This window comes from Caloenas nicobarica, chromosome 1 (genome assembly GCF_036013445.1).
Source record: "Caloenas nicobarica isolate bCalNic1 chromosome 1, bCalNic1.hap1, whole genome shotgun sequence".
NCBI classification, from domain to species: Eukaryota; Metazoa; Chordata; class Aves; order Columbiformes; family Columbidae; genus Caloenas; species Caloenas nicobarica.
Genome location: NC_088245.1, coordinates 185,009,815 through 185,036,784, shown reverse-complemented (window position 1 = coordinate 185,036,784; position 26,970 = coordinate 185,009,815). Strand labels below are relative to the sequence as shown.

The following is a 26,970-nucleotide window of genomic DNA, read 5'->3' as shown; positions in this document are numbered from 1 at the left end:
CTATATTTTGCAATACTCACCCAAGGAGAAGCTGTGATTGTGCATTTTCAGTTTCAGAACAAAAAAATGCAGCTTGTCCAGTTATAGGGTAATTGCAGTTACAAAACGCACGAGAATCACAGCTCCTGCATGACTTTCCTTCAGATTAGATATAGCTTTGACATCCACGATGTATGGAAATAGCTGCATTTTTCCTTGTTATTGGTAGAGGATGTGTGATTAATGAGTACCATTAAACCAGAGAGCCTCTTCAGCCAGCAGTGAAAACTCAAGAGAAATAAATGCCTGTGGTTTAAGAAAACAGACTTTCAGTCCCCTTTTGAGATTGTTCCATTCTATATTGTTTTCTAATTGCATTTTCCCAGGCCACTACTATTTTCCTCATTACTGATTTATTTTGAAGGGAAAAGCTTTGCCTCCATGGGACTCACAAAGTCTGTTCACGGGTTTCTGCAGAGATGTCTGTCCCCTGTGTTGGTTCATTAGTGATGTGACCGTACACATACTAAATTGCAAAGGTACAGGCGAAGCTTTGAGCTGCATGAGCCAGAAATGGTTTTTGTGTCCCAGGTGGAGGAACCTGATACAGGGGCAATGAAAAAGGGTTGTGAGATAAATACATAGAAATGTTGGGTCTTCAGTTCAGTTTGGTAGTGGATGTTTGAGTTGTTGCACAAAGACACTCTGAAATATATATTAAAAAATTCTCAGAGCAAAAGTAATGCCAAATTTTCGATTTTGAAGCAGAACCGAAGTTGGGACAGTAGGAGGGAACTGAGGCCGTCTCCTCCTATCAGACACGCATGGCGTCAGCCAGGCCTGGCGTGGGCGGGACGGTTGTGGGGGAATTACAACCCTTTTTAGGATCCCTGTCGGAAAATAACCTTTTTTAAAAAAAAAAAGTTGTTCAAAACCGAGAGGCTGGGAAGGCGGTGAGCTGCCCGCCCCGCCAGGGGGCAGCACGGCCGACCCGGGCATGGGCGGGGCCCTCACAGACCATAGAGTCGCCCCTCCCCCGGCGCCGTGGGCCGTTGTTCTTGAGGCAGAGGAGTCGCGCGAGCATTTCCTGCTCCACCCCATCCCCTCTGTCCCCTCAGCGCCGTCTCTGTGTCAGCGCATGCGCGCCGGCAGGGGCACCTGAGGGCCGAGGGGCTCCGCCATGGCGGCCTCCATGATCTGCAGCCGGGTGTCGGCCGGGCTGAGGGGCAGCGGCCTCCGCGCCACGCTGGGCACCGCCACGGCGAAGGTAGCGGCCGCGCGGGAGAGGGGGCGGGCCGGAGCGGGCAGGGCCGTGCCGGGCCGGCTGGGGTTGGGGTCACTCCGTGCGGGGTGACGGCGGGAGGAGCGGCCGCCTCAGCCCCCTCCCGCCGCCGTCCTGCCCGGCCCGGCGCTGTGGCGGCGGCGGGGCTGGCGGCCGGAGGTCGCCTGTGGCGTGGGACCCCTGCAGCTGCTGTTCTTGCTTGTGGCGGATCTTCCCGGCGTGGTTCCGCTTCCCTTCCTTTCCAGGCTCCCCTCCCCTCACTCGCTTGGGAATCCCAGTGTTTCTATCTCGGCTGCCACCTCACTCACACCAGGGCTGGGGCTGTGCCAGTGAACTCCTTCCAGCTCGCATCTCCCCAGTCTCTGCTCTTGTTTCCTGCGAACGCTTTTTCATAGAATCACAGAATAGTTTGGGTTGGAAGGGACCTTCAAAGGTCATCTAGTCCAACCCCCTGCAATGAGCAGGGACATCTTCACCTAGATCAGGTTGCTCAGAGCCATGTCCAGCCTGGCCCTGAATGTCTCCAGGGATGGGGCATCTACCACCTCCCTGTGCAACCTGTGCCAGTGTTTCACCACCCTCATTATAAAACATTTCTTCCTCACATCTAGCTTGAATCACCCTTCTAGTTTAAAGCCATTACCAATTTTTCAGGGTCTGGCCTTGTTTTGGGCTGCAGAACTCCTGGAATACAGTGCAAAGAAATGATCTGGGGAGTCTGAAGTGTGTAACTCTCCCTGTGACTTTCTTCTCCTTCCCCATATGGAGGAAGGTCGCGTTGAGTTCCCTTCTCGTGTTACACGCAGCCTGGCCGATAGGCAGCACCAGAAACAGCAGCCACAGCGGTCAGCACCTCTTGCTTGGGTTTGATGCCAAGGAAGGGGCCTGTTGTCTGCAGAAGGAATCCGTTAGAGCTTAAATAGGCTCTGTCTATTTGCTAGCTTGAAATGCCCCGGTAAAGCTTTTGCGTTGTCTGCGTGTTTACTTTATTCAAAACGAAACAAAACCTTGAAAACCTAGTCTATTAGAAACTTCGTAATACAGACTGATTTTTGTGCTACTTATGCCAATGGTACCTACTGAAAAATAAAAAATAGATGCAAAAATTTGCTTATGTTTAAGTTTGTTTTTGTAGTCTGTTTACAGTTAATCTATCAGTGCTAATCTACGTACATGGATTAGCTGAATTCAGTAGATTTGCTGTTTTATATGTGTATAAAGGTCATGTTCCTATATCATGAAATATGAAGAATGTGGCAAACGTTTTTGACTTTTGTGGCTGATAATTTTCTTGTTATGAAATACAGTTACTTTACAAGGTACCCTTTGGAAAACTATGTCTTCTCGGAAGTCCATGGGGTACCTTTTCTTTTTTTAAAAAGCACTGCTCATGTAGTACCTCTTCTCATGTTTTATAATCAAAATAGTTTTCTCCCCTTTTTTTGCTTTATACGAAATATCAGAAATTCTTGGGATTCTGTACATCACTTTTGCAGATGAAATTTAGACTCATTCCACACTGTAATTTCCAGGGCTGAATATTAGGCATGTTTTATTTTACTTAGCATTTGAAATAATAAAGTTATCTCACACTTTTGGCAACCCTCTGATTCAGTGTAGATGTTTGAAATGGACCATAACTAGTTTTTTCTGTGTCATGATAGTTATGTGAAGGCTGAATTGTCTGTTCTGTAGCAAATTAAATTCACAGGGTACAACCTTTGAAGGTGGTATAACTTAGTTTCTGCTGCCCCTCCCCAGAATTTAGTTCTTAATTTGGCAGAAGGAGGCAATCTACCAAAACTTTTGAACTAATGTATTCTGCATGCTTTTGTCTGTTCTCTGATGCTTCCAAACTTCCTCAAGGTTCTCCCTGCAGATATATTCCTTAAAGTACTTAAATGCTAACTAAATACTTAAGAGTATTTTAACCCTGCTGGTCCTTGTCACTGGTAGCAACTTCCCCAGCTCTTTTGCACTGCCCCAATAAAATGTCCCCAAACCACACCTGACATGACTGATATGGAAGAATAATGTACAAGTGCAGGATTAAGTGATCAGGTGTTTGCATTGCTACGCTAAACTGTACTTGTTTAATATGTAGACTTTTTTAACCTAAACAAAGAGGACAGTTTTTCCCAACACAGTCATTTTTTTGTTTGTGGTTTTTTTTTTTCCTTTCTTTTATTTTTTTTTTTTTTCCCTTCAGGTACTTGGTGGAAGTCCAGGAATACTCAATAATCATGGGTTTCAGGTGCAACAACAGCAACAGAGGAGGCTGTCACTACATGAATACCTGAGCATGGGACTGTTGCAGGAGGCTGGCATTTCTGTTCCACATGGAGTAGTTGCCAGGACACCAGATGAAGCTTACAAAATAGCGAAAGAAATAGGTATAATATTAAAGAGAACATATACAATATAGACATGGGATTTATACAAGGTGTAACTACTATTTCTGTCTTTCTTGGTAAGACATTTCTGGAGTTCTGAATATACCACCTCTTTAAGAGAGCCTTTTTGTGTGAAGCAACTTTTTTGCCAATTTGAGTATTTACTTTGGAGCCGGCATCTTCCTAATTTGAAGTTACCTAGTGCTTAAGATCGCTCAGTGCACACGCATGTAGTGAAATCAGTTAAGTGACCTAGTTTTGAAGACACTTTTGCCTGGGTATTGAGGCTGGTTTATAAAGCTAAACTGTTTATCTGAAATTCCAATGAGGAAGGACTTGATCCTATTTGCACTGAAGGTTGTGAATGTAGATTTCAGGCACCATTGTTCCTGTAGCCCAAATGCTGCAGATACTTTTCCTGTAACTTTTGAGTCTTGTTTAGAAGGAGCGGGGGAGGTTATAAACTGTATTAGCCTAGACTAATACAACTACCTGAACTTATTTGATATGAGTAATAGTCTCTACTTTGTGCAAATCATGGATTTCATTTTGCTCTCAAGCAAGGTTAGAGGACATCTTGTGTGAAAGCCTTCAATGGTGGTGGCAGGTAAGGCTTCTGTAGTCCGAAATCTCGTATAGAGCAGAGATGCGAAGGATCCTTACCTTTAGGCTGCAGAAGACGAGTAAAATCCTATTGTTTTGTGAATGTGCTGTTCTGGCAGAATACAACTACATGCAAGAGGGGAGAACTTTGATGGCTTCTGGCTATATGGTAAATTCCTGGCTTGCTGATGAAAAAGCATCCAATCTGCTTTGCCTGGTGCTTAAATACTTACTTAGAATTGATCTTTCATTTAAGACTTGATTCTGCCTATTGATTTGCCACTTTACCTGCTATGTGTCGTAGTAAAAATTTTGGGTTTGGTTTGGCAATAGTGTAGGAGTCAACTTCTATCATTTGTGGCATTAATAATTTTTTTTTTTTTTTTTTTTTAGTTTAGAGCTCCCCTTTCCCACAGGCTAGTCATAGTTTTAATGGAGGACGTTGCTTGTCATATTCCACTCCCATATGCAAATACATAAATCTCTTTTCAACTCCAAATGGATACATTTGTAGTGATTCCCAGGTTATAGGTTTTGTTAGATTCATTTGAGTTTCATGCAGATTTAATGCAAGAAATGAGATCTGAAAGAGATGTTTTTCCCGAGCAAGTTATGCTGCTTTGTAATGTAGACAGGAATTGAAAAGCTGCTTTTCCTTCAGATCTGATGTTCTAGAAATTCAGGTATTGTCTACCTGCCTTCTGTGTCTTGTTCTGGTTAGAAAGTAAATGATACAAAATTATAACTTCGTTACTATGAAAGAAAGATGTTAAAATACTTCCGAGAATGGTTTAAGATTAGTCCCTTGCCTTCTGTTAAGAGTGAGCTTGTAGCATGATTTAAACTTCACAAACTGGGCATACCTTTTTACTTACTTTGATATCTGCATGGACCTCCCTCTAGTGGCAAATGAGACAACCTTTACCTGTGGCTCTTTGATAGACAGCAAGGGAACTCGCAGGTCTGGATTCCTTTGTTTTGTTCCTTGTTCAGAGAGGAGAACTATGGCAAAGTAGGTCTGTTTCACAGCTGGTTTTTAGCTCTGTCTCATCCATGTGCCTTTTATCTGGAGTACGTGACTGTGTGTGGTTTCTTTGGGGTCAGAAAAATGAAATTGCGAAGTGTTTGAGTTGGCATCCTTCAGTAAGCTAGAATAAAGGAATTCAGGGCTTCTGGTTGTCAGCCATATACTTTAAGTTGGTGTGTGATGCTGTGGCTTTCTTTGGTACTTGAGAAGAGGAAGGGAAGACTTCCTCAAAGGACAACACACTGCAGCAGCTTGAGTTTTTGAGGCATTGCTCAAACATTGTCCAGAACTCGTTCTGAATAGTGACAGGTTATTCTTTGCTCCAGTGTTTTGGATTTTTTTGTTATTGTAGCCATTTCCCTACTATTTTTCCTTTGGTATGTACTTCAACAAATCTTACTTTTTTTGTCCACCTACTCATTGTTTATTTTTGTCGTGTAACGGTTGTTGCTGGTAGATAGGAGATTATCTTTTGCTTCTTTTTATGTGTTAAACTGGTTTTTCAAATGTTTATCTAAACTGTTACAAAGATAGTTGTTAATACTGCTTGCCCTGTCTACCTGCTGCTGATCCACATGCTCCTGATAACCTTTAGTCAGAAACATGCTCTCTGTAAACTCGAGTTTGGCACTGTATTTCTTTCCTTTTGCAAATACATCATTCCAGTTAGAAGTGGGTAACTTTTTATCCTAGTGTATAACAAATAACAGCCTTCTCATTAACAGAGATTATCATAGTTCAGCTGTGGCTGTAGCTAAATCAGTGTAACCCTGTTGTGTGAACAAAGCCAAAGCTTAACCATACCAAGGATTATTATCATGTGAAGTTAGCTAGCGTGTGGTAGAATCAAGCTGAGGCATCCAAATGTTGCAGTTTGCATTAGAGTGGAGTTAGAAGACTGCACTAAATACTCTTTAAATAACAAAAATAATGAAATGTATTAGAATTTCGTTTGAAGTTATGCTTATCTTGAGGTCTGAAGTTAGATGAAATAGTCTGGAAGCCAGAAAGGATGCTTCCTCTCCACCTCACAGTCTGTCTTGTACTAGGTATTTTTTCTGCTGAAGACCAAAGTATCCTAAAGAGAGCAAATTGTTTACCTATATGTGAAGTAATCTTGGACATATTTGGAGTAAAATACATTATTTGAACTTACATTGTTTTCTTTCCTGTAACATTTTGCTAATATTTTTAAAGGGAACTGAGATGAAATTAGGTGCTGTGAGCAACTTTCGAGCAATGGTAACAGATCACTTATGGTTTGAGTCTTAAGGAAGAAAACTTCATTTTTTAATTTTTTTTTTTTTAAGAAATTTACTTCTGCTACGGCTGTCAGATTTCTTAAAGTGCTTTTTTCAGCTGAGATTTCTATTCTAGCTGCATCTGCAACTGATTATTGTTATGCTTCTATTTTTAAAAAATATTTTCTCTTGTGTCATGGGAAGGTTGGCCATCATAATTATTACAATATTTATTTGCATATAGCTTTTTCTTTTCATATTTGTCTGGCTGTTGAGAGTCATCATAGGAATTTGTTACTTATTCTGCGCAGCTTTTTCCTATAAAGAGCCCTCCATCTCATTTCCAGTAAATTGTTATCACATACTGGTTCATTTAACTATGTATTCTTTTAAAATAACTACTACTGAGTAATACAGTCCCTGGGGTCAGGTTTGGACCTCATATAAATGCCACTGCTCACTTTATTTTCCTCCAGTAGTTCACTGTCTTCATTTAAGACATCCAGATCCCATTGGTGCCACTGAAAGAATGCATTCTACTCAGAGCTAAGACTTGTATCTGATGAAGTTTTAAATACTTTATTGATTAAAAAAAAAAAAAAAGAAAAAGGTATTTTTAGTTATTTGTGGGCTTTGCAATATGAGACTCTTCATATGTTACATGAGCATCTGACAAGTTTTGAAAGTCAGCTGAGTAAATTATCTTCCAGAGTGTTGATAAGAGGCTGCAGAATGTCTTGATTGTCTCTAAGTTGATGGTTTGCTTTCAGCCTATGCATGTGTTCCATCTAGCGCTGTGACCAGTGGCGATTTAGAAGCTGATATGGATTTGTTATCAGTTGTATGACTAATGAACCTAAAGACTATTTCTTGAAAAACAGATGCTTCCTCAGTGTGATAGCAGATAGCTCAGCAGAACGCGCTCTTTGAAATGTGTAGTATTGCTGCCAAGCACTTGTGGAAGTGTGTGTGTTGCTGTAACTGAAGGTTTGATGCTTCCTGATACCTTCCTCTGTCAACGGTTGTGTGGAAGGGAGTGACACATTATATGCCTGTAGAAAAGCCTGCTTTTCTTTTATGTGAAGCATATATTTCTATTCATGATGATTTGAAGGGTAAGAGTTCTGAAGTGATTAATATCTTGAAGTAGCTTTTGTGTTCTGGTAGTTTTGTAGGACTTTAAGATAGTGAATCCTATGGCTTTAAGCTTGTGACAGACTGTCACATTTTGATAAAATAAAAAGCTGTACAGAATAGGAGGTGTTGAGAAACCGAGTGCATAACATTTCACCTTTCTACACCAGACTTCTTAAAAGAAGACTGAAAGCAATGCAGTCTGCTGTTACTTTTGCTATTGCAGTTTAAGAGATCTAGTCAATCTCCTTGTCAGTGTGATTTATAAGGAATGATCTTTCCTGGAATCCTTTAACAGAATGACTCAAGTAATTAGCTTGGCTGCATTCCTGCAGACAGTTCTGTGATCAGTAGATGTTTCTTTTCAGACCTTTTTAGTTTTTTAATGTCTTAAAGACCTTTCAAGTTCTTTTCAATGTTATTATTTTTCTTTCTATTGGTTAGACATACAACATGTATCTTTTTTTTAAAAAAAAAAAGAAAGTAATGCATGTAAACCTGAGTGATTATAAATAGGCTTGTTGATCTCAGGCTTTATTTAGTCAGAAACCAAAGCTTAGTACAATGTATGCCATGATTTTCTTAGGTAAAGTACTAGCTTTTTCTTTATTAACTCATCAAAGTAATAGGTATTCCAAGCACAGTGGCACAAAAGCTGGAGTGGTTTTCTTCTTAGTGTTTGCCACATTTTCCTTGGTAGTCTGTGATTAAGTTTTTCTCTCTGTTACGCTGAAAGCTCACATCTAGTTCTTTGTTCCTAATACTTTCTGGTTGCTTTGCCGTTGTCAGTTTTCCCTGTTTGAGAATTATCTGCCTGACTATGTTAACTGCTGTCTTTTAGGTTGTTTGTGCAGTCTGAAGCTCCAGAGCCTTTATTCAGATGGGACCCTACCCAGTAGGACATAGATGATGATCTAAGGTGGCAAACTTGTGCAGAAATGTCCCAGGTGTTAAATAAAACTTGCTGCAGTGGTCAGTGCTAAGTGGGTTTTTTCCAGTTATGTTCCTGCTTACTTGGTCAAAATCTCCAGATAACCAGCAGTAGAATCATAGAATGTCTTGAGTTGGAAGGGACCCACAAGGATCATCGAGTCCAGCTCCTGTCCCTGCACAGGACAACCCCACAGTTCACACCATGTGTCTCAGGGCATTGTCCAGTCTCTTCTTGAACACTGTCAGGCTTGGGGCCGTGACACCTCCCTGGGGAGCCTGTTCCAGTGCTCCACCACCCTCTAGGGGAAGAACCTTTTCCTAATGTCCAACCTAAACCTCCTGTGACACATCTTCCTGCCATTCCCTCAGATTCTGTCTATCTAGAAACCGAACATTTACTTGGATTCTGGCAAACACTACTTTTTTGGCATCCTAAGCTTACATTTTGCTTCAACCTTTGCTTTCTTTTGTAGCACTTCACTCCTCTGAAGTTCTAATAGCAAAGCATGTTGTTGATAATAAATCACTAGTTCAAATAAATTGTCTAACGAGTACATGCAAATTTTGAGCTCTATATTTTGATTGCTTAACTTAAGCTATTGCCAAAAACAAACCTGTCTGGTGAGTCAGTGAAAAACTTGATGCAGTTGATTAATGTCAGGAAGTATTTGCGTAGAAAATAATATTTTGTAATAGGCGTGAAACATCTTGTTTACTCTCCTGACTGGTATGGTCCTTTCGGTGGAAGAATGAAGATTCCTGGCACATAGTTATTTCGGTAATCATACTTTTGATTTGCATGCAGTGGTTCTTGTAACACTCTAAAGCTTCAAATGCCGAAAAAATGCAATTTCAAAGTTACATTCTAAATAACTATACTTACTAACAAAACTCAGACAGTGTACTCTGAAGAGTTTCTCTGCCTGTGTTGGCAAAGTTAGGGTAAGCACCCTCTTTATGTTGAAACTGTTGATAATTGTTAGTTGCAAGCACATCTTTTCCTTCTCTAATTCCAGTAAATACAACAATATTGTTTAAACTTGGAGTTTTTATTGTATCTGTGCAACAAGAAAAAAAAATGGTTTGTGTTATAAATGGAGAGAGATTCTTCTTGGAACTAAAAACCTTTAAATGCAGAATAACTGAGGCAAAAGTTAAGAGTCTTGATCTCTTTCCCAGGGTAAGTTTACAGTTGAATGGTAGTTGAGAACTTGACTGGCATTTGTGTTATTAATCTGTCGCTGCCTTTTACTGTCGTCTGTTTTGTCAGAACAAATTAGGCTTGCATAGTTATCATGAAGGTGTTTGAAAAGGTGGGAAGCAGTACAGCTGCTGCAGCCAGCACTGGGCAGAGAAGTGGTTGTTAAAGTGATTTCACAAAAGTCAGAATGGAAACTTGTAAAACAGAACATTTTATTAAAAAGTTTCTGCCCTAATCGTCAGACTTTCTACTTGCACAGAAAACTTCAGAGATACAAAGGAACAACAAGCTTTCTCACCTCTTAATAAACTTATAATAAGATTTGTGTTTTACTTAGATCAACGCATGCCTGTGAGGAGAAAGAGATCTTTCTTCCAGTTTGAAAGCTTAGGTTATGGAATCAGAAATTATTCCTTCTAATCAATAAACATCAGTATTGGTAGAGATGAAGGTCGGGCTGTTTCCTGACTGTATTACCCTTTCACTAGCTAGTTAATAAAGCATTGTTGAAGATAAAAACTGTAGTGTTAACACTATATAGATTTCTGGTGTTCTAAACAGATGCTGGCTTTCTGTTTTGCAGGTTCCAGGCACCTGTTCTCATTGGTCTCTAATCTTAATTTTCTAAACATTTCCTGATTATTTTCAAGCTGTTTACTTCCATACGCTTTTAGTGCTAATTGCCATTAGTATATAAATGCAGCTCTTAGCAAATGCTTGTTCTGAGTTTCTTGTTCTGTGTCTGTAGCTTGCTTGCAAGACACTAGCTGTAGTAAAGGTTTGCTGTTTTTCTGTTTTACTGCCCGGTGTTAAGGCTTTACGATTTGTCACTGCTGCTGAAAGCCGATGTCCTGCTTTCTGTCCCTCGCACTTCAGCGTCCCTGTGTGTGTGCTTGTCACACGGCGCACAGTTTGCAGAAGTACTGTCTGCTGGATCAGCTTTTGCCTTCAGCAGAGTCGCTCTTCTGATACAGTTGAGGCATTATTTCGCAAACACTTATGCTGGCCTAAGAAAGCAGACTGGTGTGCAAAGCCGAGGACAGGAGGCAGGATGGCAGTGCTGCTGTGCTGTAGTGTAGGCTGCCATAAACTCTCTGAACTTTGTGTGTGGATACCTGCTGTAGGGCAGAAACTACTATTTTTCACTGAAGCCTAGAAGTACTTCAAAGTAGTGTAAGCAAAACAGAAGGGCACAACTGTTGATACTGAGTAGAAAACTGTGTTAGCTGCCGGTTTCTAAGTTTTTTGTTGGGTTGCTGTGTATCAGCTGTTCTCTGCTGTGTCAGATTGTGTGGTAGTGCTGCAGCTGTAACACTGTATATGAGATGTGTGACCAAACGCTTCTGTCCCCTAGTTTTAGGGTCACTTTAAATAGGACCTGTAGGAAAAAATGTTTATTGAATAATAAACTTTCTGCATGGGTCAAGTTAAGATTTTTGGGGTCATGTTATCTTGAATTTTGTTTTGGGTACATCTGTGCAGCTTAATTGTGTGTAAACATAGCTGGTCAAATAACCCTTGAAGTTTTATGTGTTTATGCAATTAAGCAGCTAGTTTGCTTGTAGTGCTGTAGGAAAACAAATTACAAATCATTAATATCCTGCTTAATTAGTGCCCCAATTGTTGCATTATGTTGCATAAGGGATAGTCCAATGACAATTTTGCTATGGCCAAAAGTGATTGTGAAGAGTTTAAAGTTGTTTCTCACACACTTTTTTGGGACGTTTTTATATGTTACCGAAGTATAATAATGCATAATACTTAACTTCTTAAGAAATATTCCATGGGATCAGGCCAGTGGTGCATCTAGCCTAATTTTCTGCCTCTCATGGTGACGGAAGACCATGCTCTTTAGGGGAATTGTTAGCCTGGCTATTATCTGCAGTCTGTACCCCTTGTTTCCCCTGGCATTCTTAACTGTCGTTTTGGGAGTATCAGAGAGAATATTTCTGCCAAGTTCCTTTTGAATCTCTTAATCTAGCTTCATGTCTCCTGGCAGGCTTTACTATCCTCTGTGCAAAGAAGTGTCTTTTTTTCCTTGCACCTTTTAAAAACTGACTTCCCTCAGCAGGTGGTGTTTGTTTTTGGCTGGTATAGAGCAGGAAACAGAATGTTTGATGTAGTTGTGTGTTCTTGCTCTGTCCTTCACCAGGTATGGCCAAAGGCCACAATCGTGTTTCCTGCTTTCCTCTCCTTTGGGAGATTTGAAGAAGTGCGAAGCTCTTTTAGTCTCTTCTTGTAAGGGAACCTCTTCATTATATTGGTCATCCTAGTCTTTCCCATTGAAAACTACTTTTTTTGATGGTGCCCAGGGCTAAATGTAATGTTCCAGGTGACACCTTGATCAGAGCTTTAGTTTGCATCTGCTTCTGACTTGTTCAGATTCTGATCTTTATTTCTAGGAAGAGTAATTGCTACTAAGAAGGTGCCTGTGGTTGAACTTTGTGGCTTTCTTGAAAACTCAGAAGCAGCTTTTACTTTCTGGGCTTAGTGTAGGGTTGAGAAATAGGACCCTCTCTTCTGAACGTCCTACTGGATTGTAAGTTAAATCTCTTAGTCTTGATTACTAAGTATATCAGTTTTGAATCTTTGTCAGATATAAAACTTGTGTAGAAAGCTCGAAACAGTAATTTAAATAATACTGTGAATATTTTATATCTTAAATACTTGAGTCACTTCAGTTCCTTGTAAAGGAGGCCAAATGGATCTTCTGTGAGCAAGGGAGCAAGTGCAAGTGCGGTGGTGTGGTGTAGGTTTTTTTTAATTATTATTATTTTTCAACTCTCTTCACAGAGAAGACAGTATTTTCCTCTGTCTTTTATGCTAACACTGATAAGTCAAGGTCCTCCAAATTTTGTGTTTGTATGTACGTACAAGGTAAATTGTGTTCAAATGGATGGACCTTTATTTTTAAGCTTGCATGTTGGAGCATATGGTTTCATTTATCCATGAAACTATTTATAATCTTACCTGAGGCTTAGTGTTTCCTTAAGCAAGCTTTGTACTTAAACTAATTGCATAAAAGTTGGTCTCATGAATAAAAAAGGCCAAAGTCTTGTTTTACGTGGCTTCTATAAAGCATGTTAACTTACTTGATTGCCAGTGCTTAGCTATAAAAAACAGTTATCTTCAGGAACTGAATTGAATATTAGATAATAGACTATAGTAAGTCAACATATACTTGTGTGTTTATAACCTGCGTGCTTCTTGTGCTGGAGGACTTCATATTGGTTGCGAATTCAGAGGTCTGTTGTTAGGTAGACAGTCAAGAAATAAAATCTACAAGTAACTAGGAGTAGTAACTTGAGCATTCCCTTTGCGTATTGCCACCCTGGGTTGGGATACTCTGCAAGTTTAATTTACCTGCCCAGGCACGATGGAGGCCAAAATAGGAATCAGCACAACTTCTTTGTGTGACATAATGTTTTTCAGTATGCATAGCGGCTGGTTTTGCTAAGTATTGTAATTTTTCTGAGGCTTTGCCATGGCTGCCTTTTCACATCCAAGAGAAGAGCAAGTTCTTTCTTCACTTGAGAAGACCAGAGTGGCTCAGCTAATGGTGGCATGAGAAAAGATGGGATATGCTGCACAGATGTGAACAGGGCAGCTCTTACATCTTGCAGTGTAGCTGTTCACTGCAGTGTATTGAGTTTAATTGAACTTTAATAATAACTCAGGGCTGTGTTTTAATTCCTTTATCACCTTAAATGACTTGATGAAACTTTTTCTTTGCTTTCTGTCTTTCAATGATGCTTCAGAATATCTGAGTTGATTTTGATTATATTCTCTTTTAAAACCTAAACACATAGTCTCCCCTACCTAGAAGAATATTTTGGAAAGGGCTTTTAAAACCATTAAAGGCAACTAAAGGACTCATTCTGCCTACTCTGGGAAAAACAGTAGATTTACTTAGGCCTCTGACTTCTGCAAAGCACTCAAGCTTATGCATCAGTGCTCTGCTGAATGGAAGCTGTAGTGACCTGCAAGTTGACTTGGGTAAGTGCCATTGTTACGTATCATTGCTGAGAAGATAGTGGTTACAGATATAGGGTATTTGTACTTGACAGAAGAAAATATTGGATTATGGTGTGTTGGATATTCAGTTTCATCTTTTTGATAGTCTGTGAGATACTAACGTCTTCATCATTTGTGATTCAAACACTCATTAAAGGTGTATCAGAACACTTAAAGTATCAACACTTTTGGATACTGACTCACCAAGGTTTGTTCACAGAACAGCCTGATGCTGCAATTTATGGATGGTTTGAGACTTTTGGAATAACCTGTGTGAGTTACAATACAGTTTTTGATTCATGTATTTGCGTTTCGAATGGGGGGTGATAACAGCCTTTGTGATTTTTACCTGGGGCAATTTGTTTTAGTTGTCACAGATCACAAATTTTGGGTTTTCTTTCATTCCAGGTTCAAAGGATCTTGTGGTAAAAGCACAGGTTTTAGCTGGTGGTAGAGGAAAAGGAACATTTGAAGGTGGCCTCAAAGGAGGAGTGAAAATAGTTTTTTCGTAAGTTCTTTCTAAATTATCTGAGCATGTGGAAAAACTTCAAAGTTTCACATTATAAATTGAACCCATTGCTTAGTTTAAAATCAGTGTTTTAATTATTAACCTTAATATACCAAGAGTTAGATAATATTTTTTTATGCTACCTCTGTTTTTCCAGCAGTTTTTGTCACATTCTGAGCTTCTTTTATTCTAGTCCAGAAGAAGCAAAAGCTGTCTCCTCCAGAATGATTGGAAAGAAGTTGTTTACCAAGCAGACAGGAGAAAAGGGCAGGATATGCAACCAAGTATTTATCTGTGAGCGCAGATATCCCAGGAGAGAATACTATTTTGCAATAACAATGGAAAGGTCATTTCAAGTGAGTAATATTAAAAATAGAAGTAAACTAATTAACTTGTTATAGCTGAGTTTAAAAAACAAACAAAACTGTTTATTGTACTGGTCACTTGCTTTTGAAAATCAGAAATATATGTGAGCTATATTTTGTTTCCTAGTATCTCTGACTGTATGATTGCCTTAGTGTTTAAATGCTTTAAAAATGTAATGCTGCGATTTAAATTTAAGGAATAATACCAGTAGCCATAACTGAAGTTCAGAGTCATATGACTGAAGGGGAGATGGGTGGAATGGGGGAGTTATTTTCATTTTGGTGTTAGTTTGTGCTTATCTACCAGATACTTCTATTAGAGTTTAGTTTAAAAATGCGGCTCTATGTGTGCATGTACAGGTACACACTATTTAAGAGTGTCAGGAACACGATAAGTAAAAGTATTTTGGAAGAGCCAGTGGTTCTGGATAAATCAAACATCCTCTTTCTCCAATATGTAGACGTTCCTAGAGGTGCGCAGTTGTGCCCCTCAGTTTTGAGAGGGCCAGTATCTTTCTTACACTAGTACTCTTCTGGAGTTGGTAAAACAATTCGGGCCTAGAAGTCTGTTTTCAGAGCTTTCAGGAAGATGAAAGCCATAGTCTCTTCTGCTTATATGTCCGGTATATGTGGATATGTAGTCTTTTAGCCTACAATTCAAACCTGGTTACTGAAATGTGTTGGTATATTTTTTGACAGACTAGTGTTTCATTGTGGAGCGTAGAGCATGAATTGCTAAATAACTTCAGCAAAGCCAGGGTATAGCAGATCTTGGAACTCTATTTTCTGAAGCTCAACAAAAACTGAGTTTTGTCTGTCCAGATGCTTAAAAGTTTGCAGAGGCACTGTTCTTGGTAATCAGAGTATCTCTGGCATGAGTAAGAAATAGTTTTCTGTGGAGAAATGAGGAAACTAGTCTTACTCTCTTATATATATTTTTTTGCGAAATTAGGAGTTCAATGTTGTATTTGTTCTTTCCTCTTCCTCTGTAGTGTTCTTTCTGATAGGAAGGTATCAGTTGTGCTGGATTTCAGTACAATTACATGATTTGGATGCCTACATGTTGTTGCACTCCATAATAAAACTGGGAAGATCCAAATGCTATAATACACGCTCCAGATTTACCACAAGGTGGCATTAAAATACTGCAAATGGATGGATATTATAATGTTAAAATCATGTACTATTCAAGCAAGGATCCTTATGGAAATAAAATTTACAGTAACTGATAAAGAAAAACATTTTTCTAACTTGCTCTTGTATAAAGAATATCTTATTAGTGTATATAGAGCATAGCTGTGTGAATTATTGTCTTGATAGGGATGTACTTTGTTTTTACTGGTGGCTTTATAAGTCATGTTTTTAGATGTGCTTGTAATTGCTGTGACTTTTCTAGGATGCTTATGATGAGGAAATGCCTTTCAAAAGAAGGAAGCGTGAAGGTTGAATACCAGACTATGTATTCCTGGTGTTACTGCAAACCGCATCCTTTAAGGGAAGGAAAAAGTCTGTAAAATAGTCAGTTGAAAGTGGAACTTGATGTCTCGGGTGTCAAGGTGTCTTATGTTTTAAGCAAAACTGTTCACTTTGGTCAATTATGTGGAACAATGAGTTATTTTTATACTGTGTTTGTAGCTTCCTGACTCTGTTCAGGAAATTAATATCCAGAAATGTTCATTGGGTTGAACCTTATTGAACCTAGGATAATTCACCATCTATATGTTTCCATTTGGAAGGATGGCGATGGGAGGACAGTGGTGTGGTTATCGTTCTCTAACCCAGTGTTGCATTTTCTGTAATTATTGGGCAACAGTTATAAGGCTGTTTAATGTTTAAGACCTGTGCTCATATGAAATGCTGCCTTAGTACAGCAGCTGTCATAATCCACACACGGGTGGTGATAAGGGTAGGTAGGTTGAGATGATGCGAGTGAGTATTTCTTTACTGTGAACTGGAGGACTGTTGCCATGGGAAGGGATTTTTAGGTTCCATGGTAGTGAGTCCTTGATGCTTTTGTTGAGATTTAGATTGCTTTTAAAATGTCTGCTGCAAATGTTATCCATTCTGGTTTCTTTATTTTATTATTGAATAATTGAGACCAGTTTTGTCAGAACTCTGTAACTTACTTTCAGTGACGCTACAGTTACTGAGTTTTGTGATCCTGCTGAACAGGAGTAGTTTGCAGTAATTTGTCACTAGGTTCTGCAGACCTAGATTTGTCCTTGGAGCTTGGCAGAATGAATAAATGAGTGCCTGGCATTCAGTGTGTGTTTGGGTAGGGGTGAGTGGAGAAGGGGGAGCTGAAAAGGCTGGTTTTTTTCTGGTGACACCCTAGAACATGCATATGATTACTAAGTTGAATCTTTCTATCAGAATTTAAAACTAGTATGTCTGTGTTAATAGCTCTGCTGCAGTATATACAAAGGAAACTTTTCCTTGTAATAAGAAATTCAACTCAACATGGACCTTAAAATTTGCAAAGTATTATTAAAAGATATTGTATACATGTGTTGAATAGAGAATAACATTCTCCTCAGTAAAAGCATAAAAGTACAGTGCCCAAATAAAAAAATAATTCCAACTAACAACAAGGTTTTACTGCTGTGAGATATCTTATGAGAAGAACTAGGTTTCAATTGCATGGTATAAAATTACTTATGCCTTTTTTTTTTTTTTTCCTTTTTGTTCTAGGGTCCTGTGCTGATAGGCAGTTCTCAGGGTGGTGTCAATATTGAAGATGTTGCTGCAGAGAATCCTGATGCGATAATTAAGGAACCCATTGATATAGTAGAAGGCATAAAAAAGGAGCAAGCTGTTAGGGTAATTGTTAATGTGGAAAAGTACACATTAGCAAGGGTGGGAGGGTTACTTCAAAATTTTGTAAAGTGTGCAAGCATTGAACCTGCTGAGTTGTCTTAAACCATTTTGAAACAGACTTGAACTAGATATTTAAGTATTTTTAGGTGATAGTCGATGTGAATCCAACCCTGCATAGCAGTGCTTTATCTAGCTTTTATATAGCTCTGTAAAGGCACATGATGATGACTTTTTACTCACTCTTCAGGATAAGTGCAGTGTTTTGTATTGAAAACAATCTTTTAAAACCCAAGAGTTACCTTTTTCCGCGCCCCCCCCTCCCCTGGGAAGACAGGAGAGGTTCTTCATCTATAAATTCAATTGACACTGAACTATATAGCTAAACTGGGACGTTCCTAATTTGTAACTAAATCAAACTCCAAACATCAGTTAACCGATAACCAATTTTTTACTTTCAGCTTGCCCAAAAAATGGGGTTTCCTCCTAATCTGGTAGATGAAGCAGCTGAAAACATGATCAAATTATATAATCTCTTTCTGAAATATGATGCTACCATGATAGAAATAAATCCTATGGTGGAAGATGCGTCAGGAGTTGGTAATGGTTTTTTTCTTTTTTTTTTCTTTGTGTAAGAGTTTATAATTTTTGTACATCTAAGTTAGTTGCTTTGCACTGCTGAAACTTCAGCTGTCTACAGCAAGAGGACTTAGCATTAACACAGTATGTTGAAAAACAAATTTAATAAAACTTGTAAATTTGAAAATCTAAGCATAGTAGATATCTGCTCTTAAGTGGTAAGTAGGATTTTAAGTTTAAATAGCTTCCTGGTTTTTATTTATTTAAGATGAACACATCTGCCAATCTTGAGTGTTTGGCTACCAAGCATAAGGCATTCCTGGAAACTGGGTCTTTTCAAAATTCATAAATCAAAACTGGAGCCATCTTGTGTATTCAAAGTTGGTAGTGAAAAGATAACCAGAATAGTAGCACCTTCTAGAAATCTCCTGCTTTTACTCGGGCATCAGAATGATTGGTTGAATTTAATGCTTGATGTATTGAAAGACTTTGGGTGTTTGTGGTATCTTGATGTTTATCAGGTTTTTAGCATATCCAGTTGCAGAATAGTTAGTTAATATTCAATCACAGCCACTTCTGCTCTCACCAAAAAATAAGTCTGTAGAGCATATTTGTACTTGAACTCGGCTACAACAGTTTTAAATTTAAACATGAATGTAGCTCCTTTGTCAAAGCTTACAGTTACTCTATTGTTACTGTTTTTCCTTTATAATATTGCTTAAATGAACAGTAGGGAGCAGTCTTTCCCATCTGTTTCTTGTGCCTTGTCATTTTTATATCATCTGTAGTGAGGGGTAGAAATGAAGTGGTGTTGTATTTGTACAGAGAGAAATTTAGTTTTGATGTTCTTCTGACACCTTTTCTTCCAATTCAGGTGTTTTTTCATTGTGTTTTTCTGTGCTTACGTGCATGCACGTACAATATATATATTTAATCTAAAAGCAGAAAACTAAGAGTGATTAAAAAAACCCAAACCAGAGACCTTCTGTAGGGATTAATTTTATGCCAATTACTAAAACATAATTTGCTTAGATTTATCAGCTTGTTGTAAGCTTTTTTGTTTCTAGAGTGTCTCAAGGAATCAGTTATCTTCCCTTTTTGTGCAGTTAAAGGGACTTAACTGATTGTATGGGTCAACTGGAGAGAATCTTGTAATTACAAGCAGTGCTAAGTGTGTCTTTTCAGCAAAACTTTGTTTGGACTGCATGAGCTAGCTGCCAAGTTTGACTTAACATACTTTAACATATTCATATAGTAGTTTAGCTGTTATTCTAGTATTAAATGATGGTGTGTTTCTTTTTTTTTTCCTTTCAGTGATGTGTATGGACGCAAAGATAAACTTTGACAGTAATTCAGCCTATCGTCAGAAGAAGATCTTTGATATGCAGGATTGGACACAGGAAGATCAAAGAGACAGGGACGCTGCAAAAGCAGATCTCAACTATATAGGATTGGATGGAAACATAGGCTGCTTAGGTATGTTCTATTCAATGAATTTGAAATGACCTAATGGATTTATAGACCAAATTCCTAAATGTTTTCTTTATTCTCCTGTAGTCAATGGTGCCGGTTTAGCTATGGCCACAATGGATATAATTAAACTTCATGGTGGAACTCCAGCAAACTTCCTTGATGTTGGTGGTGGTGCTACAGTGCATCAAGTGACTGAAGCCTTTAAGCTTATTACTTCTGATAAAAAGGTGAGAGAAGAGTTGGCATATCAAGGTCCTACACAGTGGTAAAACAGGCTGTGATTTGAAAGACAATACTTGGTGTGTGTTCTCCAGAAAACATCTTTTTATAAGCATGAAATTAAAAAGGGAAGAAAAAGATGATGTTAGATCTTGGCGCAAATTAAGGTGGCCTGAAAACCTGTTGAATTTTTTCCCCTTTTTTTAAAAATAGGTTCTTTGACTGTGTACTGAGGAGGCAGTTCTATGTCTTCCGTTTGACGTTACAGCTGTATTTGAATCTTCCCAGAAATCTTTGAGTCAGAAACTTCAGGCTTTTGGGCTTGTTTTGCAGCTGGGTCTGTTTTATGCATAGAGTTGTAGAGATGAATGTTCACTGTGCTGTGCACAAACAACTTACTAAGGTGCTAATTATATGTAATGTAAGATAAAATGAATTTTTAATGGATTTGGAAAGGCATTAATGTTTTATTCTATCGAAAGGTTATGAGAAGTGTCTGAATGTTATTAAAATAAGTTGTTTGTTCAAACAACTAGAGGAAGAGCTTTACTATCCAAGAAGGACACTGCAGGGACTGGATTGATGAGAGAGGTGATTATCCCAGTGGGAAGTCGATGGCAGTTTAGGACTTTTTAAAAAGAAAGAAAAATATGAAAAAGAGGTAGCTGAAAAAGGTGGGAGTGACTTGCAGGACCTGGTAGTGGTATCCTACTTTTGCACCAGAATATTATGCAGCACTTGCTCATCTTTGGAAAGGGCCAGAAACAAACAGTGAGTGATGTTCCAGATGAGCTTAGTCTCTTTCCCATTGGAAAGATTTTTGTTAACAAATGCAGGGTCTGACACACTCTTTAAGAGTGTTATAGAATCATTTATCTTGGAAAAGACCTTTTAGATAATTGAGTCCAACCATAAACCAAACACTCCCAAGTCCACCACTAAACCATGTCCCTAAACACCACATCTACATGTCTTTTAAATACATCCAGGGATGGTGACTCCACCCCTTCCCTGGGCAGTCTGTTCCAATGCCTGACAACCCTTTCTGTGAAGAAATTTTTCCCAATATCCAATCTAAACTTCCCCTGGTGCAACTTGAGGCCATTTCTTCTCATCCTATCACTTGTTACTTGGGAAAAGAGACCAACACCCTCCATGCTACAACCTCCTTTCAGGTAGTTGTAGACAGCAGTAAGGTCTCCCTTCAGCCTCCTTTTCTCCAGGCTAAACAGCCCCAGTTCCCTCAGCCGCTCCTCATCAGACGTGTTCTTTCTTCATGGTCTTTCAAGAGACTGAGGTAAAAGTAAGGGACACAGGCACAGAGCACCTGAATTACAGAGAGAAGATGAGAAGAAACAAGGAAGAATCTGGGGATTGTTGATTTGGGACAAGTTCTTGCAATGATAATTCCCTGCTGCTGCATGGACATGAGGTGTCCAAACAGAGTTCTTAACGTATCTTTCCTTTTCTGCCTTCCTTCAGCTGCTCACTGTTTTATCAAAAAACTGTGACTGTAGCTGGGATTCCTGGTGCTGAAAGTGAAACAGCAGCACAGCCCACTGGTGTCATGGACCGCACTCTGGCTGCATGCTGGGCTCAGTTCGGGTGGTGTTTGCAACAGCCTTCTGGGGTGCCAGTTACTTCTACCCTTTAGTAGCAGTAGCAAGAACAATGTCACACAGATGAGCTAGTTGAATTGCAAGATAATAAGAACCAAGCAATTGTTTATTAACCAGTTACACATTAATATTTTGTTTTGTTAAGTTTATTCTGTCCTCCGAGGCTGTCTACCCATTTTCGCTCCTACTTTATTGCATCTTTCACCATTGACTATGTTCTTTTTACCCCTCCTTTCCACTACTTCAGTAGGAAAAGACTTTCCCTTAACCTCATGCTTAGTCCTCCTGAATAAAACATATTTCAGATAGCTTCCCTCTAAGCATACTATTTTTTAAGTAAACTGTATAAACAGTGTCTTGTGTGTGGGTTTTGTAAATCTTCTGTGTTCTTTAGCATGGCTTCTTCAGTATGTGCAGGTACTTGTGGTGGAGGTACCTCTGCTGGAATAGTGTTAGAAACGGAAAGATAAACAGTTGACAAATTACTTCACTCAAGTTTTGTCTGTTTGACTTGCTTGAACAAAATTGAACAGCTCTCTTTATTAATCATGCTCAGAATATTCTGAAGTAGTGGACAGTGTTGGCTTTGTACACAAAATGGGTGTGTGTCTTTTAGAGTAGCTACACAGAATACACACTGTAAGAGTAACGGCCGTTGCCTGCAGCTCATGCTGGATTGAAGGACAGTGTGGAAGATTCTTGGGACAGGCATTTTTGCAATAGGGTTTTCCTGAAGTAACTGTTCTGCTGTGACTTTATAGAACTGTACTTTTGTTGCTGATGTTCTCTAGAACAGAAATGTTCCCTGTCTTTTGCAGAGCCCCTCATTACACTTATGGAGTTGGAATTTTCCTTAGGCTGAAAGGCTCAGTGGTGCTTTTCTCTGATGTGCCTCTGGCTATTTTTAATGTGAATATTGTAATTGATTCTCTAGGTACTGGCTATTCTGGTAAATATTTTTGGTGGCATCATGCGATGTGATGTGATAGCACAAGGCATCGTAATGGCAGTGAAGGATTTGGACCTGAAGATACCTATTGTGGTACGGTTGCAAGGTGAGTGTGCTTCAGTACATGTTAAATATATTTGTCCATATTAGCAAATGGTTTTGAGCTTATATATTGCGTAGCAAGTTGCCTGTAAGCTGAAGATTATGGAAAAATACGGCAAACCTTGAATTTGGGTGATGATTTGCAAGTTAATAAAAAGAGTTTCTCTGCTTTTATAACTATTAAAGTTGTTGTCTTCTAGATTTATTCACAGACTTATTTTTGGAACAGGCTGCTTAAAAATATGTGAGAATACTCTGGTAGTAGTCTCCTCTTCAATAAGAATGGCATTTTATCTGTTTCTTAAGGTACACGAGTTGATGATGCCAAAGCTTTAATAACAGCTAGTGGCCTCAAAATCCTCGCGTGTGATGACTTGGATGAAGCTGCAAAAATGGTAAGATAGCTGGTTACAGATACTCTTTTCAGAACACAGCACCTGTTGCAGAATATTGAAAAGCTGAAACTCTGTTAAATCAGCTAACGGTAGCTTAGGTTATTATCAGGGCCTGAAGCGAATGTTTTACAAATTAATAAGTACATATTTTGTAAGGAGAAGAACTAAGCAGCTGTTATACCCCAGAAATTTCTGTGTTGGAGACTTCCCCCCTGCCCCCAAAAGCACATTAAAAAATAAGTTTAAAAAACCCCAAACTACAAAAACCAACCAAACAAAAAACCCCACAACAACAAAAAAACCAAACCGAACGAAAACCCAACAAACCCCAAAATGAAAACAAAACGAAAACAACACAAACACCCCGGTAAATGACCAGATGAGTCACTCTCTTTGATAGGGGAATGGCTAAGAGCTTAGCTTTATTAATTGAAAAAAGTACTTTCATTTAGGTAGCTGAAAAATGCAGTGTAACACTTCCTTTGATAGACTACTATATTTCAGTGTGCATGATTAAAAATGAAACATAGTTGATTGTCCTGTCCTTATAAGATAATTAGATATTCAGACGGGTTGTTTGTGATTTTTTTTGTGTGTATTTGTTTTGTTTTGCTTAGTTTCCTGGCATTGAACCTCTAGAAGCAGCTGTGAATTGCTTGGAGGAAGAACTTATTTAGCTGGACAGCATGGCCCACTGTTTTAAGGAATAGAATTAAGACCTGCTAGGCTGATCAAGCTTTGGTTAGGTCAACAGAAATCTTCCCTAGCAGTATGTATGGGTCTTTAAGCTATATATTCACCTATGTGATACATCTTCTAAAGCTGCTGCTGAATCTAAAGTTCTCAGCTGAATCATGGCACCATGCAAATTGAGTTCAAATTAGTTTTGTAATCTTGAATCACCTGTGTCTGTAGAAGCACTTTTTGAAAGGCTTGTAGTTGTTCTTGTATGTTGCTGATAAGGTAATTCCTTAAACAGGTTTATGTAAGGTGATGCCATGAGGGGGATAAACAAATGGATGAGGATAGATCAGAGTAATTAGCTGAGTGTTCAAAGCAGTGATTATAACCAGGGATGTTTGAAGTATTTTTTCCTACCTAAATAGTTAACAAATATCTGCAAATTATTCTAGTGTATTAATACTTTAGGTGCTTTCCAAGTTAGGTAATGTGAGCAAGAAAAACATACTACAAATGTGTAGCAACAGCAAAGATGAAAATTTTTGATCTGCAAAAAATCAGAGGGTGGATCTTGTATCGCAGGAAAACTTACAGTTCTGAATCGTTTTTTTTTCCTAAAGAACCACTTAGTTATAATATTTGATTCTAAGCAGGAAATAATTGATAGAGCGTTTGAGTTACTATGCAAGAGAAATTGAGGCTCCATAAAGTACAAAATAAGATCCAGAAATGCTTGCAACAAACTCAGAGGAGATACAGCTTCTAGATATATAGAATCTCTTGTGAGTGGGTACCCAACACCTCCCAGGAAAATGAAGTAGCACATAAACTTTAAAACTTGTAGCATTTTGTCAAGATACTTCATTGTAAATGAGAACCAGACATTGTGTAACTGTGAGATGTTTTCTAAAAGGTTTGACTGGTCTTCATTCAGAACTGATTAAGAAGCTCTGGACTAAGTTATAATCTACCACCTGCCTCTCGCCCACCCCCCCAGCCTGTATTTAAGATCTTGCTGATGATCCTCTGCCATTACTTTGTTTAAAAAGATTGGTCCAGCTCACTCAAGTTAGGATTGTTTTGAAGTTAAGTCTTGATTTTCTGTTTTTCAGGTGGTGAAGCTCTCTGAAATAGTCACCTTAGCAAAACAAGCTCATTTGGATGTTAAATTTCAGTTGCCAATTTGATCTGAGAAATGCCATGCAGGTGTCCAACATGTTCTCTGAAATACTGTGTTCTGTGGGATATTTTTCTTTTTTTTTGTGTGGAGGTTTTGACTGTTTGACAGGCACACAAAATGAAGTACCTGGTCTTTAATGTTAACATTCAGAATGGTCAGACTTCTTGTAAGAGCGTGTGTTGCTGGTATTAGCCCTTCTTAGTTGTTGTTCTCAAGCCTCCAGCTTCTGCTGCAGAATGTCACTTGCAATATACTTCTGCATTGTCCAAAGTAAAGCTTCTGGTTGAAAAATCATTATTCTGAATAAATTCTGAAGTTTCTTTACTTGTAAATTTGTATTAGCCTTGGTTAAAATAAATATGACTAGATTATCTAGTTGTCCAGGTGGAGAAATGTATTGAAACGGTATTTTATATTGGAAACAGTTGTACTTAGCAGTATAATGGATGTGAGCACATCAATCATTATTTATGAACAGGTGCATTTGAACTTGATCAGAAGCATTTTTAGGAGTGCTTCGATGAAGTGGCTGGTAATTCTTCTGGACAACATGTTTAATCACTACAAAATATACTGTAGCACTTAGATTTTCACGATTTCCGGCCCTTACAAAAAAGCATTGTGTAGTTTTATATATGAACAAGCATTTACCAAACTTCAAGGAGAAAGAATACATAGAGAATTAAAATGTCTATTGTACATCACTAATAAAATTGTATATTAATAAAATGTCTCCCAAAACGTCGACTGTTTTTTTCTTTACGTCACCATTTGGATAAATTGCAAATACTCATGGCTTAAACAATAATTTAAGATAGCAAGCTAAAAGATTTTTAGGAGTAAATTACCAGTAGTACATATGTTAATTTTTTTTTCTCCTTGAATTGCATTGTGTGGTTAAAAATGTGTATTCATGCTGTGTTGAAAAGTTTGGGCAGTTATCATACATATAATGTCTTATTAAAGTGGCCATAACTCATCTCTGCAAAAATACACAGGAAAATGTTGCTTTTTGGCGAAATGGTGCTTCTCGTAACAAATCTAGTCTTAGCATTACAAAGAACTTGGAATTTGGATGATGATCCATTTTCTGCCTAGTTTCCAAACACTGTTAAATTATTATGACTCATTTTTGTTTGTATTTTGTAGGTTGGTTGGTTTGTTTGTTTAAAATGCTATGTTCTTGGCTAATGATAGTGTAGTTTTATCAGGAAATACTGAAGACTTGTCTGTGGTGGCATTTCAACATGGGAAATCCTATGATCGTGGACTAAGGACTTTGAAGGATTATGTGAAATGTGGGGAAACTTAGTCATTTATACACAGTTGTGAGGTAAGTAGGGTGACAAATGAAGAAACTTTCAACCAGCATGGTGTATTTCCGTAGTTTTTGCAATACTAAAGAAAACCATCAGAAATTAAACCTGCTATGAATTTAAACTGGTTTATTTTCAGTTCTAGTTGTTCTCTCACAACTGCCTGTGTGCTGTTGATCCAGCATGCTAAACTGGGCTTGTGGATATGCTTGGAATTGCTTTTATTCAATAGCCTTGAATGGATTTGCAGAGATAACTAGTTTGAATAGATTTGTTGAGCAATGAATAATTTAGAGAATATAATTCATTTCTAGCATGTGGGTTTGCTTCCAGCCTTTTTTACTTTTAAAATCTTTTCCAGGTTCATAAGGAGGTATTATTTGTCTAAACATACCAGCTGAATTATTTCTAAATCAGAGAGAGGAACAATAGGACAAAAGTGACTTGATTTGGCTAAAATGACAAAATGGTCTTTTAGTACAAATACTGGATTAGAGTGGAGGCAAAACGAGATCCTGCTGTTAGTCCAGGATTTCCTTATATGCTCTTTGAACTGTTAAATGTGGTTCAGTAGGGGAGAGGGAGCCAAGGCGAAGTCATTTCCATCTTTGAGAGGAATGTAAAATACTGCTGTTCTCAATAGCATTTTCACAAATAATAGATGGGACGGAAAGTGATGTTTTGCCACTGGGGTAAACCTGAAGCCCATCATGTTCCTTTAACAAAGGATGAAGAGTAGGTGTGGGCTAGGAAGGTGGATGCCTACAATTTGCTGACCAGAGTGTTCAGAATGTACCAAATCACTCTTAATGCTAAAATTACAATGGGTAGATTGGCAGGTAGTTATTTTAAATTCCTTCAGCAACACTTAAGGCTCTGTAATCCAGATACTTCCTAACTGGAAAGAACTGAATTTCCCTTTGGAAGCAGTGGCGTGTAAGGGGTTGAGTAAGGTGCCACAGT

General features: G+C 38.6%; 1 protein-coding gene across 1 annotated transcript; it reads left to right on the top strand.

The window, feature by feature from the left end:
* The first annotated feature begins 1,066 nt into the window (after positions 1 to 1,066).
* SUCLA2 (succinate-CoA ligase ADP-forming subunit beta) lies at positions 1,067 to 25,436 on the top strand. The gene is made up of 11 exons (XM_065653028.1): positions 1,067 to 1,246; positions 3,471 to 3,654; positions 14,216 to 14,315; positions 14,509 to 14,671; positions 17,372 to 17,500; positions 17,956 to 18,094; positions 19,388 to 19,549; positions 19,631 to 19,773; positions 22,319 to 22,439; positions 22,742 to 22,830; positions 24,624 to 25,436. Exons 1-11 carry the CDS (start codon positions 1,160 to 1,162, stop codon positions 24,696 to 24,698), a joined length of 1,392 nt encoding a protein of 463 aa, XP_065509100.1. The 5' UTR covers positions 1,067 to 1,159; the 3' UTR covers positions 24,699 to 25,436.
* The last annotated feature ends 1,534 nt before the right edge of the window (positions 25,437 to 26,970 follow it).